General features: G+C 41.6%; 1 protein-coding gene across 3 annotated transcripts in view; it reads right to left on the bottom strand.

The window, feature by feature from the left end:
- LOC122556849 (collagen alpha-1(I) chain-like) overlaps nucleotides 1–16,528 on the bottom strand; it is a 181,518-nt gene that overhangs the window by 70,083 nt on the left and 94,907 nt on the right. For all 3 annotated transcript variants that reach the window (XM_043704102.1, XM_043704104.1, XM_043704103.1), the window contains 3 exons: nucleotides 13,254–13,352; nucleotides 13,093–13,137; nucleotides 10,172–10,270 (listed from right to left, as the gene is read on the bottom strand). In XM_043704102.1, coding sequence (XP_043560037.1) covers nucleotides 10,172–10,270; nucleotides 13,093–13,137; nucleotides 13,254–13,352 — 243 coding nt within the window. The remainder of the gene's footprint in view (nucleotides 1–10,171; nucleotides 10,271–13,092; nucleotides 13,138–13,253; nucleotides 13,353–16,528) is intronic.

Genomic DNA, 16,528 nt, shown 5'->3' with positions numbered 1-16,528 from the left:
ACCATCAAGCAGACCAATGGCATCCTGAAACATGATTCCACTGCCTTAACCTGTTGGAAGAAGCTCTCCGATACTCATTGGATCAAGTGATCCAAAGTTGGTAGCCTGTGGCCATTCTGAAGGTGGAGTCATTGCTACCTGAGATTCAGTGATCAATTTAGGAGGAGAGGGCAGAGAATGAATGGACAAGGAAGCTGGTATATCTACAGTCCAAACATGTTACATGTGAGCAAATCATCAGAATCCAGTTCCATGAGCTCAAAACTTTGTTCATCAACATTTCCAAACATACCATTCCTTCATTACAACTATTAAAGCTTCTTGCGGCCACAGTTCAGACATAAACTAAAATACAAAACAACCCTTTCATAATTTCAATCAATATATCATTTCAGTTGCAAGACATTGCATTTTTTTGTGTCTTCTGATCCTGCTCCACAGCTACCTGATGAAGCAGGAAAGCTAGTAATTCCAAATAAACCTGTTGGACTAAACATGGTTAACTTTTGTACACCCCAGTCCAATACAAGCTCTTCCAATCATAATTTTATCCAGCAGCACCTTTTCAATAATATGCACTAAACTCAATTAATCAACCTGTACCTCAATCAAGGGTGGTTTTTATCCAGCTAAATACTTGCTCTACCCTGTTTCTGCAACACATTGGCTCAAGGCTCTGACTGTCAATGGGAGAGGTTTCAAGTGGCTTTGCAGAAAGCCTTCAGGCTGTTCCAAGCCTTTGCTGGCTTCAGACTGTATTATCTCAGCAAGAGCAGACAGTCTGAACTGTCTGTCTAAACTGTAACTGCAACACGTCTGGTACAGCCCATCAAAGTTGCAAGAGTGATGTAAGTCTGCAGAGTGAACAGACTAGATTATCAATCGATGTCTAATATTGATTATGGTGCTTGACCTAGCATTACTCCAGTTTAAATGGTCTTTCATAAATCCAGACTGTTGAACTTGAAGGATTTTGCACTCGTATGAGTTAAGCAAATTATCGTGGAACATCCAAAGTTTTTCGATATTCATTTGTTATTAAAGTGTTGGTGAAGGTTTTGTGCAATGTGATGCATTGGGAGATCTCATGAAGTGTTTAGAGTCAGAAGAGAGTGGTGTAGGAGCTTTGTGTGAAATTAAGGGCACTTGAATCTTTCCCAGCAGAAAATCTGCCATCAGTCAAGAGGTCTACTGTTGGCGTCAATCTTGGCTGGTAGGTTTGTCCACAAGGCACACCTACCACATGGAGACCTTAAAAGGTGAACTCATTAAAGGCAAAGTATACATATAAAAGTCCCTTCTTTTCCAAAATAAAGTTTTAACTATATCCAATAACAAGTGAGTTAAATGGGTCTCAATAATACAGAGGGAATTTCTGATACTTCTGGATCTCCTGATGGTAACTTTGTCTGGAGGTGCTGTTTGTTGCCCATAGTCATCAATGATGTTATCTGCTGTTCCTGTTTGTGTTGTCAAGTTGCTCTTTCATGGACTGTAGCTGCTGCTTCAGCACGTTTATCCTGTTGCATAATAGTTAACATTCGTTTCAGATTCGGCATTAACTGAATCATTCCTTAAAGCTGTTTCAAGTGGGTCAAATCTTCTTGGTACTTACTGTTCAGTCCCTTGAGAACTTCTAGTTAATTGTAAAGCTTGTAGCTTTATGCTCTGGATTCTTCCAATATCAAAAGTTTAGCCTCTTATGGGTCAAGTATACTTTTCTCCTTTACAACCTGTTCAGATAACCACCCAACCTCTTCCGAATTTTTGTTTGCCTTCTTCAAAGCCTAGACACATTCACTTCCTGCTTCTGTGGTTGTATGGTTTTATATATATATCCTGCTTTGGTTTCTTCACTGGAGCATCATTGCTAGAAGTTTTTTTTTCTCTGAAAGGATTGTTTCAGGAGTGATTTTTAGCTCCTTGTTTGTGATGTGCATCTCCACTTGTTTTGCAGGACAGTCATTTTCTCCGATGTTGCTTGGAGCTCAAGATGATATTTCTATATCTGCTCCTGCTCAGCATGATTTATTTTAAATGCAAGTTGCTTCAGATCTTTCTGAAAATCAGGAATCTTCTCATTAGACTGATGATACAGAGTTTGTTGTTCAGTCTGCCTCCTTTTTCATACAGATGATTTGGAGTTGGGGACCACATGTAGTGTGTCAAAGTTTGTAGATAACACTAAGATGAGTGGGGCAGAGCAGAGTGTGCAGGGGACTGTGAAACTTTGAAGAGGAACTTAGATACTTTGAGTGAGTGGGCAAAGGTCTGGCAGATGGAATACAACGTTAATAAATGTGAAGTCATCCATTTTGGTAGGAGTAACAGTAAAAAGGATTATTACTTAAATCTGCTGGGCAGAGGGACCTGGGTGTCCTTGTGTGTGAATCACAGAAGATTGCTCTGCAGGTGCAAGTAATTCAGAAGGCAAATGGAATTTTGTCCTTCATTGCTAAAGGGATTGAGTTTAAAAGCAGGGACGTTATATTGCAACTGTACAAGGTGCTGGTGAGGCTACACCTGGAGTACTGCATGCAGTTTTGGTCTCCTTACTTGAAAAAGGATGTACTGGCACTGGAGGGGGTGCAGAGGAGGTTTACTAGGTTGATTCTGGAGTTGAAGGGATTGGTTTACGAGAAAAGACTGAGTAGATTGGGATTATATTCATTGGAATTTGGAAAGAATGGAGGAGGGATCTTATAAACATAGAAAAGCATGAGGAGAATAGATGATAGAAGTAGAGAGGATGGTAGGTAAAACTAGGATAAGAGGGCATAGCCTCAAGATTAGATGGAGCAGATTAGGACTGAATAGAGAAGGAGATTACGCCACAGTTTGAAGAGGGTGAAGACATGACTGCCAAACTGATTCAGTTGCTGTGTGCATGATATGGGAGGTCAGGGACACTGATGGTGTCTCTGGCTCCTATAGCTGTGGAAAGTGTGTACACATTCAGCTTCTGAAGGAGCATATTACAGCACAGAAGAAAGAACTAGATGACCTCAGGCTCATCTGAGAGAACAAGAATTTTCTGGACAGGACCTTCAGCGAGGTCATTACACCGAGCATACCAGAAGAGAGAAGAAGGGAGTTAACGATGAGGAAGGAAGAGATGATTCAAGTACAAGCGACCCCAGGGGAAGTACCTCTCGTGAACTGGTTGACTCTCTTGGAATCTGTTGAGACAGACGACACTGCCAGTCCGATTGGACAGGTCTGCCAATCGAAAATTGGCGTGGATGCAGAGCCAAGCAGTCAGATATCACGCAGAGCCATGGTAATAACGGACTCCATAGTGAGAGGGACTGAAAGGGGTTCTGCGGGATTTAGTATATTGCCTTCCTGGTGCCAGGATCCAGGACGTCATTGAGAGTGTGCAGGGAATCCTCAAGGTCGAAGGTGAAGAGCCAGAGGTGATAGTGCATGTCGGCACAAATGATGTCGGGAAGAAGAGGAGGGACATTCTACGGCGGGACTTCAGAGAACTCGGAAGAAGCCTGAAAAGAAGGACTTCCAGGGTGGTTATCTCCAGTTTGCTTCCAGTTTCTCAGGCTGGAGAGAGCAGGAACAGGGAGATAATGGACTTGAATGTGTGGCTGAGGAACTGGTGCAGGAAGCAAGGATTTAAATTCTTGGATCACTGGGGTATGTTTTGCAGTAAGGATAAATTATACAAGATGAACGGCTTGTACCTTAATAGGTGGGAAACGGGCATTCTGGCAGGCAGGTTTGCCACTGCAACACATGCTTGTTTAAACTAAGTAGTGGGGTGGAGGGGACAGACTGGAAATTCAAGAATAAGTTAAAGGGAATGTGAGAATAAGAGAAGTTAAGAAAGACAACAGAATCAACAGAGCAAAAAACTCAAGAAGGGATCATACAGTGTGGTCAAGTGAAATAGGGATTGATAGGAAGGGTGAGGGGAGTAACAAATTAAAAATATTATATATGAATGCACGAAGCATAAGAAATAAAGTGGATGAGCTTGAGGCTCAGTTGGAAATTAGCAGTTACGATGTTGTGGGGATAACAGACGTGGCTTCAAGTGGACAGGGCCTGGGAAATTAATATTCAAGGCTATATGTGGTATCGAAAGGACAGACTGATGGGGAGAGGGGGGTGGGGTGGCCCTGTTGGTGAGGAATGATATTCAGTCCCTTGCGAGGGGAACATAGAATCAGGCGATGTAGAGTCAGTATGGATATAGCTGAGAAATTCTAAGGGTAGAAAGACCCTAATGGGAGTTATCTACAGGCCACTAAACGGTAGTCTGGATGTATGGTGTAAGTTGAACAAGGAGTTGAAATTGACCTGTTGCAAAGGTATTACTACAGTTGTTATGGGGGGTTTCAACATGAAGGTAGACTGGGAGAATCAGGATGGTACTGGACCCCAAGAAAGGGAGTTTGTGGAGTGCCTCTGACATGGATTCTTAGAACAGCTTGTACTGGAGCCTACCAGGGAGAAGGCAATTCTGGATCTAGTGTTGTGCAACAAACCGGATTTGACCAGGGACCTCAAAGTAAAGGAGCCATTAGGAGGTAGAGACCATAATATGATGAGTTTTAATCTGCAATGTGAGAGGGAGAAGGGAAAATCAGAAGTGTCAGTATTGCAGTTGAACAAAGGGAACTATGGAGCTATGAAGGAGGAGCTGGCCAAAGTTCAATGGTTCAACACCCTAGCAGGGATGGCAGTGGAACAACAATAGCAGGTATTTCTGGGTATAATGCAGAAGGTGCAGGATCAGTTCAATCCAAAGAGGAAGAACGATCCTAAGGGGAGGCAGAGGTGGTCGTGGCTGATGAGGGAAATTAAGGACTGTATAAAGATAAAAGAGAAGTATAACATAACAAAGATGAACGGGAAGCCAGAGGACTGGGAAACTTTTAAACAGCAACAGAGGATAACTAAAAAGGCAATACACGGAGAAAAAAAAAGAGGTACGAGGGCAAACTGGCCAAAAATATAAAGGAGGATAGTAAAAACGTTTTTAGGTATGCAAAAAGAAAAAAAAGGTTAAGTCTAAAATTGGGTCCTTGAGGACAGAAACGGGTAAATTTATTATGGGGAACAAGGAAATGGCAGAAGAGATGAATAGGTACTTTGGATCTGTCTTCACTGGGGAAGACACAAGCAATCTCCCAGATGTAATAGTGGCTGAAGGACCTAGGGTAAGGGATGAACTGAAGGGAAGTTATATTAAGCAGGAAATGGTGTTGGATAGACGGTGAGGTCTGAACGCTGATAAGTCCCCGAACATGATGGTCTGCATCCCAGGGTACTTAAAGAGGTGGCTCTAGAAATCGTGGACATATTGGTAATCATTTTCCAATGTTCTATAGATTCAGGGTCAGTTCCTGCAGAATGGAGGGTGGCTAATGTTGTCCCACTTTTCAAGAAAGGAGGGAGAGAGAAAACAGGGGATTATAGACTGCCTGACGTCAGTGATGAGAAAGATGCTGAAGTCAATTATAAAAGATAACATTATAACTCATTTGGATAGCTGGAACAGGATAGGTCAGAGTCAGCATGGATTTATGAAGGGGAAATCATGCTCGACTAATCTTCGGGAATTTCTTGAGGATGTAACTATGAAGATGGACAAGGCAGAGCTAACGGATGTAGTGTACCTGGACTTTCACAAAGCCTTTGATAAAGTCCCACATAGGAGATTAGTGAACAAAATTAGAACACATGGTATTGGGGGCAAAATACTGATTTGGATTGAAAATTGGCTAGCTGATAGGAAGCAAAGAGTAGTGATAAACAGGTCCCTTTCGGAATGGCAGATACCACAAGGTTCAGTGCTGGGACCTCAGCTGTTTACAATATACATTAATGATATAGATGAAGGCATTAAAAATAATATCAGCAAATTTGCTGATGACACAAAGCTGGGTGGCAGGGATGAAATGTGAGGAGGAAGTTATGAGAAGACAGTGTGACTTGGACAGGCTAGGTGAATGGACAAATACATGGCAGATGCAGTTTAATATGGATAAATGTATGGTTATCCACTTTGGTGGCAAGAACAAGAAGACAGATTACTATCTAAATGGAGTCAAGTTAGGTAAAGGGGAAGTACAACGTGATCTAGGTGTTCTTGTACATCAGTCAATGAAAGCAGGTACAGCAGGCAGTGAAGAAAGCTAATAGCATGCTGGCCTTCATAACAAGAGGAATTGAGTACTGGAGCAAAGAGGTCCTTCTGCAGCTATACAGGGCCCTGGTGAGAACGCACCTGGAGTATTGTATGCAGTTTTGGTCTCCAAATTTGAAGGAAGACATTCTGGCTATTGAGGGAGTGCAGCGTAGGTTCACGAGGTCAATTCCCGGAATGGCGTGGCTATTATACGTTGAAAGATTGGAGCGACTGGGCTTGTATACACTTGAGTATAGAAGAATGAAAGGGGATCTGATTGAGACATATAAGATTATTAAAGGGTTGGACACTCTGAAGGCAGGAAGCATGGTTCCACTAATGGGTGAGTCCAGAACCAGAGGACACAGTTTAAAAATAAGGGGTAGGCCAATTAGAACAGAGTTGAGGAGAAACTTTTTCATCCAGCGAGTGGTGGATATGTGAAATGCTGTGCCCCAGAAGGCAGTGGAGGCCAAGTCTCTGGATACTTTCAAGAAAGAGATGGATAGAGTTCTTAAAGAAAGTGGAATCAAGGGTTATGGGGATAAGACAGGAACAGAATACTGATTGTGGATGATCAGCCATGATCATAATGAATGGTGGTGCTGGCTCGAAGGGCCGAATGGCCTACTCCTGCACCTATTGTCTATTGTCTGACTTCTTCACCCAGAGGATTGTAAAGCTGTGGAATTCCTTGCCAAGTGAAGTAATTGACACAACTTCAGTAAATGTTTTTAAAGCTAAAATAGATTTTTCTTAAATGAATTAAGGGATATGGGGAGAGGGAAGGTAAGTGGATCTGAGCCCACTAAAAGATCAACCATGATCTTAGTGAATGGCGGAGCTGGCTTAAAGGGCCAGGTGGCCTACTCCTGCTCCTAGTCCTTAGCTATGTTCTTATGTTATCTTCACAAAAAGATTTGTCATGTATCAATTGAAGTCAATAAAGAATAGTAACCAGTTTTCTGACAAAATTTGAATTTTCACATGTTTTGGCAGTTTGATGACATTGATGTTTTGTATGAGATTAATGTTGTGAATCATGCTTCCTGACACTTCAAGTACAATAGGCCGCATCAGATTGGTCATTTCCAATGTAAATTACCAGGCCATTTTCATGATAATTGCCTGATTATCAATCAATTCCTCAAGGTTTGATCAAATCCATGTGTTAGTTTATTTAAAACTGAAAAGCACATAAGACATGAAATGTTACAGCAAGCCAATTGATTTCTATATCTACACATTCTGAAAACCCATTGCAACTAATTGTCAGGCAGGCTCACAGCATTCTATTCAGAAGCACATGGAGTCCTTAAATGTAAATGGTCTTAGAGCAAGGCGCACACACACAAAAAAAAAATCAAAGATAAAATTGACACTGTGATGAAATGATGTTCATTCTAATTGAACAAATTGGCATCTGAGCTTAATGCTATGACAAAATTGAAAATCTGAAACTCCAGATATTTGACACAATGCTAAAGCCATTCCTCTCGGCAAAAACAAGTCGAAAGCTTGGACTTATGACCCTACATGTTTCAGAAGAGGTTTATTGTTTTGCATTCATTGGCAGCTAAACAAACACACTGCAATGGTAATGATCCTAATTCAGGACCACAAAGGAAACATTGTCAGGCACAGATTTCTTTTATTAGTTCATGGGATGTGTGTGTCATTGACCATGCCCATGTCTAACTGCTCTGGAGAATGTGGTAGTGAGCTGACATTCTTGGATCATAGAGATGTCCATTGTTATTCAACTTCATAGTGAATTGATATAGAGCGGCTTGCCAGGCCATTTCAGAGGGCAGTAAAAAGTCAATCACATTGTTGAGGGTCTGAAGTCACTGGATGGCAGATTTCCTTGACTAAAGCACATCAGTGTACCAAACCCATTTTAATGACAATTTACATGATTACACTGTCATAATTATGGTTGCTTTTAATTCTAGGCTTTAATGAAATAAATTTTCAAGATCTGTGTACTTCATGGTGGGATTCAAATTCATTTCCATGCACATCAGCCTAGTCCAGTGATTTACTACTGTGCCACTGCCTCCCTTTATAACACAGCTAAATGAAAAAGTGTTGAAAGCATAAATCAGCAGCATCAGCTGAGGAGATATTGAAACAAAACCAGAGAGCACATCAATCTAACCAGCAGATGTTGGAGGAAAAGTTGACAACCCACATGTGTACCATAGCAAGACACAAATATACTAAGGATGTCATGTATGAAAATAAACAGACAAAAGTGGGACTCAATGGAATAATGGATGATGGATGATGGATGTTAATGGATGAGCTTGGGTAATGATGATAGTGCATGCAATTTTGGTTTTTGTTGTTTGTGTTGAAAAAGTGAGTGTTCAGATGTAAATAACATGTACAAAAGACCTTCCAAACTTGTCATACTCATGTGACTTCAGATATGGGGCGCATCATTGCAGGCAAGCATCACATAGCTCGTTCAATAAGGACATTCTACACAAGGTGTTGTCCTGTGAACTCAGGACAATCTCAATCCTAAATATCAAAGTCTCATTCTGAGACTTTGACTCCTAATTCTAGATTCCTTGTCAGGAGAAAAATCTCTTAACTCTTCCAAGAATTTTACATGATTCAATAAGATCATCATTCATTCTTTCAAACTCCAACGAACATATTTCCAATTTTCTCAATTTCTCCTGTCCCAGGAATCAATCCAATCAGCATGCATTGCAATCTCCCCTAGGCTATTATACCTTCGCTTAGGAAAGAAAACCAAATGTGTGCATGTTTGTGTGGTTTTCCCAAAGTTCTGGTTAACGGAGTAAGACTTCTTCAATTTCCTTTGCAACAAGGGCTTATAGGCCCTTTGATTTCCCAATTGCTTTCTTTACCGGCATGGCAACTCCCGGTGATTCTACTAGGACACACAGATCTCTCTGAATACTTTGGCATTTCCTGCTCTGTCACCATTCAAACAGCTTCTGCTTTCCTGTACAGCTCCAAAATGGATAATTTCACACAGTGGATCCTTCACCAATATTCTTCATCTTACCCAAAGTCACCTTGCATTATTCACAATCTTAACTTCTCATCGAGTCTTGCATAATTTTAAATAATTGATGTAGATTACAAATCTGTCCTGGACCCCATGTGGATGCAATGGTCAAGGGGCATGTCCTCACTAACATTTACAGATGCACCACAGAAAGCATTCGATCCAGATACATAACAACCTGGTATGCCCAGGGCCATAACAAACTACAAAAAGTCCAGACCATCATCAAAGCCAAGAACTCCATTTTCACTTCTCATTGCTGTGGAAAGGCTGCTGACATCATCAAAGATCCCTCCCACCCCAATAATGCTCTTTTCCAACCTGTCCAATCAGGCAGAAGGTACAGAAGCTTGGACACGCAGACTAACAGGTTCAAGAATAGCTTCTTCCCTGCTGTTATTAGACTGAGGGAGTGGACCTCTCTAACTTTAAATAATGCTGATCTTGCTAATGTTGGTCTTTCCATGTGCATCTCCCGTGCAGCCATATCCTTGTGTGTCTCACTCTGTCTAAGCTCCCTATGATCTGTATGTCCTTGTTTACTATGATCTGCCTGTACCGCTCACAAAACAAAGCTTTTCACTTAGGTATATGTGACTACAATAAATCAGATCAAATAAAATCAAACAGCTGAAGCCTAAGCATTGATCCTTCTTGTGCCCCACTGATTACAGCTTGCCAATTCAAAGATGAACCCACGAAGGGCTTTTGCCCAAAACGTCGATTCTTCTTCCTCTCAAATTGTTGTCTGACCTGCTGTGCTTTTCCAGCAGCACACTCTCAACTCTGATCTCCAGCACCTGCAGTCCTCACTTACTCCACTTAGTCCTGTCCATTTTTTGTTTTGTCGAACAATCATTCCTCAATTCACGATATTATATTTGTTGAGTCTTTATTTTAAAAATATGAACTTTTATGATGAGCATAAAATTTCCCTTGTGCACTGAAATAACAAATGCATTGCAAACACTTACTGGTAGACCTTTGGAACCTGGAACTCCATTAGTACCTGCTGGCCCTGGGCTACCAATTGGACCTGGTCCACCAGGGCTGCCAGGTTGACCGGGAGGACCCTGGAATGGAAAGACAATGGTGTGAATGCTGTATCTGTTTGGGAATCTATGCTGCTCATACTTTTCAATCCTTCATGTAAAATCACACAAGAATTAAAAAACTGAACTATTAAATTGAAAATTAATAAATCCATTGCATGCTTCTACAAGGCCTTGGAGATATTTCTTTTGTTTCAATAAAGGCAGTTACAATACAATCATTACCCAGTCTGTTCTACCATGGAAACAAATAATGCTCAATCAAGGCAAATGGCCTGGCTTTTGTCAACTTATATTTAGGCCCATAAGACCATAAGATATAGGGGGAAAATTTGGCCATTCAGCCTATCGAGTCTGCTGTCCCATTTGATCATGGCTAATAGGTTTCTCAACTCCCATTCTTCTATGTTCTCCCTGTTACCCTTGATCTCCTTGCTAATCATGAAGTTATCTATCTCTGTTTTAAATACATAAAATTACTTGGCCTTCACAAACTTCCACAGCAATGTGTTCCACAGATTCACCACGCTCTAGCTGAAGCAATTCCTCATCTTGTTTTTAAAGATTGTCTCTTCAATCTGAGATTGCATCCTCAGGTCCTAGTCTCCCCTACGAGTGGAAGCATCTTAAAACCATAAGACCATAAGACATAGGATCAGAAATCAGACCATTCAGCCCATCAAGTCTGCTCTGCCATTCAACCATGGCTGATAAGCTTCTCAATCCCATTCTCCCGCTTTATCCCCGTAATCCTTGATCTACTTACTAATCAAGAACCTATCTATCTCGGTCTTAAATATTCTCAATGACCTGGCCTCCACAGCCTTCTGTGGCAGTGAGTTCTAAAGATTCACCGCTCCCTGGCTGAAGATGTTTCTCCTTATCTTTGTTCCAAAAGATCTTCATTTTACTCTAAGGCTGTGTCCTCGGGTCTTAATCTCTCCTACCAATGGAAACATCTTCCCAACATCCACTCCATTTAGGCCATTCAGTATTCTGCAAGTTTCAATTATATCCTCCATCATCCTTCTAATCTCCATTGAGTATAGACCCATAGCCCTCAAACGTTCCTCATATGTTAAGTTTTTCATTCCTGGGACCATTCTCGTGAACTCTTCTAAACATGCTGCAGAGCCACTACATCCTTCCTGAGATATGGGGCCCAAAACTGTGCTCAATACTCCAAATGTGGTCTGACCAGAAACGTATAGAGCCTCAAAAGTACGTCCTTGTTTTTATATTCAAGTCCTCGCAAAATAAATACCAACATTGCATTTGCTTTCCTAATTACTGACTCAACCTGAAATTTTACCTGAAGAGAATCCTGGACTAGAACTCCCAAGTCTCTTTGCTCTTCAGACTTCTGAATTCTCTCTTAGAAAATAGTCCAAGCCTCGATTCTTTCTACCAAAGTGCATTACCACACAGTTTACTACATTGTCCTTCATCTGCTACTTCTTTGCCCACTCTCCTAACCTGTACAAGTCTTTCTGCAGCCTCCCTGTCTCCTCAATGCTACCTGCCCCTCTATCTATCTTTGTGTCATCTGCAAATTAGCCAGAATGTCCTCAGTTCCTTCATCTAGATCATTAATGTATAAAGTGAAAAGTTGTGGTCCCAACACTGAGCCTTGCGGAACACCACTTGTCACTGGCTGCCATCCTGAGAAGGATCCTTTTATCCTCATGCTCTGCTTTCTGCTAGATAGCCGGGCTTCTATCCATGTTATAACCTTGCCTCTAACACCATGGACCCTTATCTTACTCAGCAGCCTCATGTGCTGCACCTTGTCAAAGGCCTTCTTAACATCCATTGGTTCTCTCTGGTCTAACCTACTCATTATGTCTCAAAGAATTCTAGAAGATTTGTCAGGCATGACATCCCCTTGATGAAACCATGCTGACTTTTCCTTATTCTACCATTCGCTTCCAAGTATTCAGAAATCTTACCCTTCACAATGGTCTCCAAAATCTTACCCAAGACTGAGTTTAAACTAATGTTCTGTTTTTTGCCTTACGCCCTTTTTAAACAGAGGAGTCATGTTAATGTTTTTCCAGTGGTCTGGGACCCTCCCTGATTCTAGCAGGGATTCTAGCATCTTCTCCATGTCCACTCTGTCCAGGCCTCTTTGTGTTCTTTAAATAGACCACCTCATCTGTCTAAACTCCATTCAGTACAGAACAAGAATCCTCAACCACTCCTTGTACAACAAACCCTTCATCCCCAGGATCATTCTTGTAAACCTCATCTGTACCCCCTCCTGGGCCAATGCATCCTTCCTTAGATTGAGGGCCCAAAACTGCTCACTATTCCAAACGTGGCCTGACCAGAGGCTTCTATAACTTCAGCAGTACACCCCTGCTCTTTATTCTAGTCCTCTTGAAATGAATACCAACATTGCATTTGCCTTCCTAACTGCCAAATGAAACTGCTTGGGTACCTTAAGATAATCCTGAACTAAGACCCCCAAATCCCTTTGTGCTTCAAATTTCTGAAACCTTCCCCATTTAGAAAATAATCTACACCTCTCGCAAAGTAGATAGTAGGCCAAAGCTGGAAATGTGTTGCTGGAAAAGCGCAGCAGGTCAGGCAGCATCTAGGGAACAGGAGAATCGACGTTTCGGCCATTAGCCCTTCTTCAGGAACCAAAACGTCGATTCTCCTGTTCCCTGGATGCTGCCTGACCTGCTGCGCTTTTCCAGCAACACATTTCCAGCTCTGATCTCCAGCATCTGCAGACCTCACTTTCTCCTCAAAGATAGTAGGCCAAACCCAATAAGAAGAAACAATATTTATTGAAACCTTCACTCTTTAATTAACACTTTACTTTTGTTCTAACTGACCAGTAAACCTCGAGCACCAGGCGATCCATCTTTTCCAGGTTTCCCCTGAAATATAAACAAAGATCAGGCCGTCAGGAAACATTTTCTGAGTTTTCTATCATTCATCAATCGGTCACTGTAAAGCAGGCATAAAAGGTTGAAGTTGATCACTGTTTACATACCGGTGGGCCTGAAATTCCAGCACGGCCCTGCAAACCTGGTTCACCCCTTAACCCTGGAGTCCCATCAGAACCACGAGAACCTTTCTCACCAGCTTCACCCTGCAAGATACATCATTAGAAGAGAAAAATAAAAGAACGCTTTGAAAACAGTGCGACCTCCTGGAAAATTCAGCTGAATCAAAAACTCAAGGTGACAAGATAGGGACTAACATTTGCACTTTAGCTGCAACACTGTATATTTTATGGCTGAAATTTATCATTCTTCCTGTTGGATTGGAACAGAAAGCATCAGAGTTTGCTCCCCTGTTGTGACTGGTACAAAACAAGTGCAACTGCAAAGACACCAAAGCACGGAGTCTCTGCCAGTTCCGAGAGTCTCAAGCGCGCTTTGGAATTCCTATCCACACCTTACTTGCAGCCATTGTATTAGTAGGAGCGTACTACAAAAGCATTAGCTAGCTCTACTCCTGCTAAGTTGTGATACACCACTATAAGTTTTCGATGCCAGCATAACTAAAGCAGAAGCGAGGTCAAATGCCAGCACTCCTGTTGCGAGCAATACTTATTTAGTCAGCCTGCAAAGTCCCAGGAACATCCTGAAAGCCCCGTAATTATGAGTAGAAACCAATTTCACCAGATCCTGCACTGGTTTTCGTGCCATTTTTAGGTATCAATCGGACAATGGAAGGAGGTCATTCGTGACCATACTCCATCACAATGAGAGAATGACAGGTAAGAAAGTTCTCCTGCTGGATCATATGGATATTGAATCAACATGTAACAGTGCATCTATCTCCTTAATTTAAAACAACAACAAACTGCCGGATGCTGTAAATCAGAAACATAGCAGAACCTCCTGGCAAAACCCAGCAGGACTGGCAGCATCTGAGAAGCGAAAGCACAATTAATGTCTTAGGTTCAGTAACCTTTCTTCTGTTATCTCTTAAATTTGATAACATTGATTATATAAACAAGTGCATTTGGATCTCAATCATTAACGCGAAAGGGATCAGTGTTCCATTCCACAAATATCAACTGAGATACGTTCCGTTAAAATAGGGGACCACCAATTCATCGAGTGCACCTTCCTAATGCAGACCAATTGAAATAAATTGCACATTTTCTACAACACCACGTTTAGTTTGAAATTGAAAGCATATTATCTATTTCTACCTAAAGCCCACCACTCCAAACAACTGATCACCTTCTCGGAGAAGTAACACTTACTTCTGTAGGTGTTTGGCAGTTCAGGACAGGTACAGTAGCAAATTGTGAAAGGGAACAACAATTTATACTGCATGACAAAGAGCGTACTGACTGGGTGACAAGCGGGTTCTGATTAGATAAGACATTGTCATTGGTAATACACCAAGGAATAGGAATCACAAATGAAAGCAAAATACTGTGTATACTGGAAAGTTGAAATAAAAGCAGAATTGCTCTCAGCACATCTGGCAACAGCCTTGGAGACAGAGCCCAAATTAATGTATCAAGTTCATTAGAACACTTTTTCAGAATTGGTTTGGAATTTAAGATTAATAACACGATACAATACAGTACAGGAGCATGCCCTTTAGCTCACCAAGTCTGCACGGATTCTTTATCCTATTTACACACGCTACTTATTGTCCATGTATGGTTTCTATCCCTCTGTTCATGTCCTGTTCATGTGTCTATTGAGATAAACCTTATACATTGCTAACATGTCTGCTTCTACCACCTCCACCGGCAATACGTTCCAGGTATCCACCACTCCTCTGGGTGAAAGAGTTTCCCTGCATTTCTCCCGTAAACTTTCCCCTTCTCACCTTGAATCTGTGCCCTCTTGTAGTTGACTTTTCCATCTGAGATAAAAAGCCTCCCACTAACCACCCTGGCTATGCTTCTCATAATTTTCTGACCTTGTTAGGTCGTCCCTTAGTCTTCATCTGCCATTTCTCTGTCCAAATCTGCAATCTATCCAAACCCTACTGTATCGTTTGTCAATCATCCTCATTATCTGCAACTCTGCTAATTTTAGTATCATCCACAAACTTATTAATCAGACCACCTACATTTTTATATATATATTACAAACAACAAAGATTCTATGACTGATCTCTGTGGAACATCACTAGCTATTGGTCTCCATTCCAAAAAGCAGCCTTCTACCGTTACTCTCTGTCATCTATGACCAAGTCAGCTCTGTATCCATCTCGCCAGTATACCCCTGATCCATTGAGACTCCACCTTTCATACCTGCCTGCCATGAGGTACTTTTTCAAATGCCTTACTAAAGTCCAAGTAAATAATATCCACTGCACTTCCCTCATCAATCATTCTTGTCACCTCCTCAAAAAACTCAATCAAGTTGGGGAGACATGATCTTCCCTGCACAAACCCATGCTGGCTATCATTAACAAGTCCATTTGCTTCCAAATGTGAATAAGTCCTGTCTCTCTGTATCTTCTCCAACAGCTTCCCCACCATTGATGTCAGGCTCACTGGCCGGTAATTACCTGGATTGTCTCTATCTTCTTTCTAAAACAAGGGAACAACATTGGCCATTCTTGAATCTTCTGGAACCTCATCTGAGGCCAAAGAAGATGCAAAAATATCTTTTAAGGCCCCAGCTCTTTCCTCCCTTGTTTCCCATCTTGCTCTGGGGCCTTGTCTAATTTAATACAAGAGAGCAGACACTTCATCTTTCATAATATTAACATGCTCAAGGACATTCACACACCTTCCCTAACCTCAACATTCCTCTACTTAGTGAATAATGATGTAAAATACACATTAAGGATCTCACCCATTTCCTTTGGCTCCACAGATAACCTCTCTCCTTCATCCTCGAGTGGGCTTAGTCTTTTCCTGGCTACCGTATTGCTCCTAATATATGTATAACATGCCTTGGGATTCTCCTTAACCCTGTTGGCTAAGGACATTTCATGGCCCCTTTTGGCCCTCTTAACCCCCCCCATATGAGCTCCTTCCTACTTTCGCTATATTCTTCGAGGACCTTATCTGTTCCCTAGACCATAGGTATGCTTTGTTTATTTTTGACTAAGCTGATTTCCCCTGTCTTCCAAGGTTCCTGAATCCTGCCATTCCTGTCCTTCAGTTTCGGAGGAACATGCCAGTCCTGCATTCTAATTGACTGCCCTTTAAAAGACTCCTTCAAACAGTTGCTCCCAAAGCACATTCTCCAATTTTTGCCTAATTGAGTTATAGTTTGCCAAATTTCAGTTCTAGCTGGTCTTCCCCCAATTTAACACCTTCATTCGAGATCCACCGGG

This window comes from Chiloscyllium plagiosum, chromosome 14 (assembly GCF_004010195.1).
Source record: "Chiloscyllium plagiosum isolate BGI_BamShark_2017 chromosome 14, ASM401019v2, whole genome shotgun sequence".
NCBI lineage: Eukaryota > Metazoa > Chordata > Chondrichthyes > Orectolobiformes > Hemiscylliidae > Chiloscyllium > Chiloscyllium plagiosum.
Note: the sequence above shows the minus strand (reverse complement) of the source record. Positions and strands in the feature narration are given on the sequence as shown.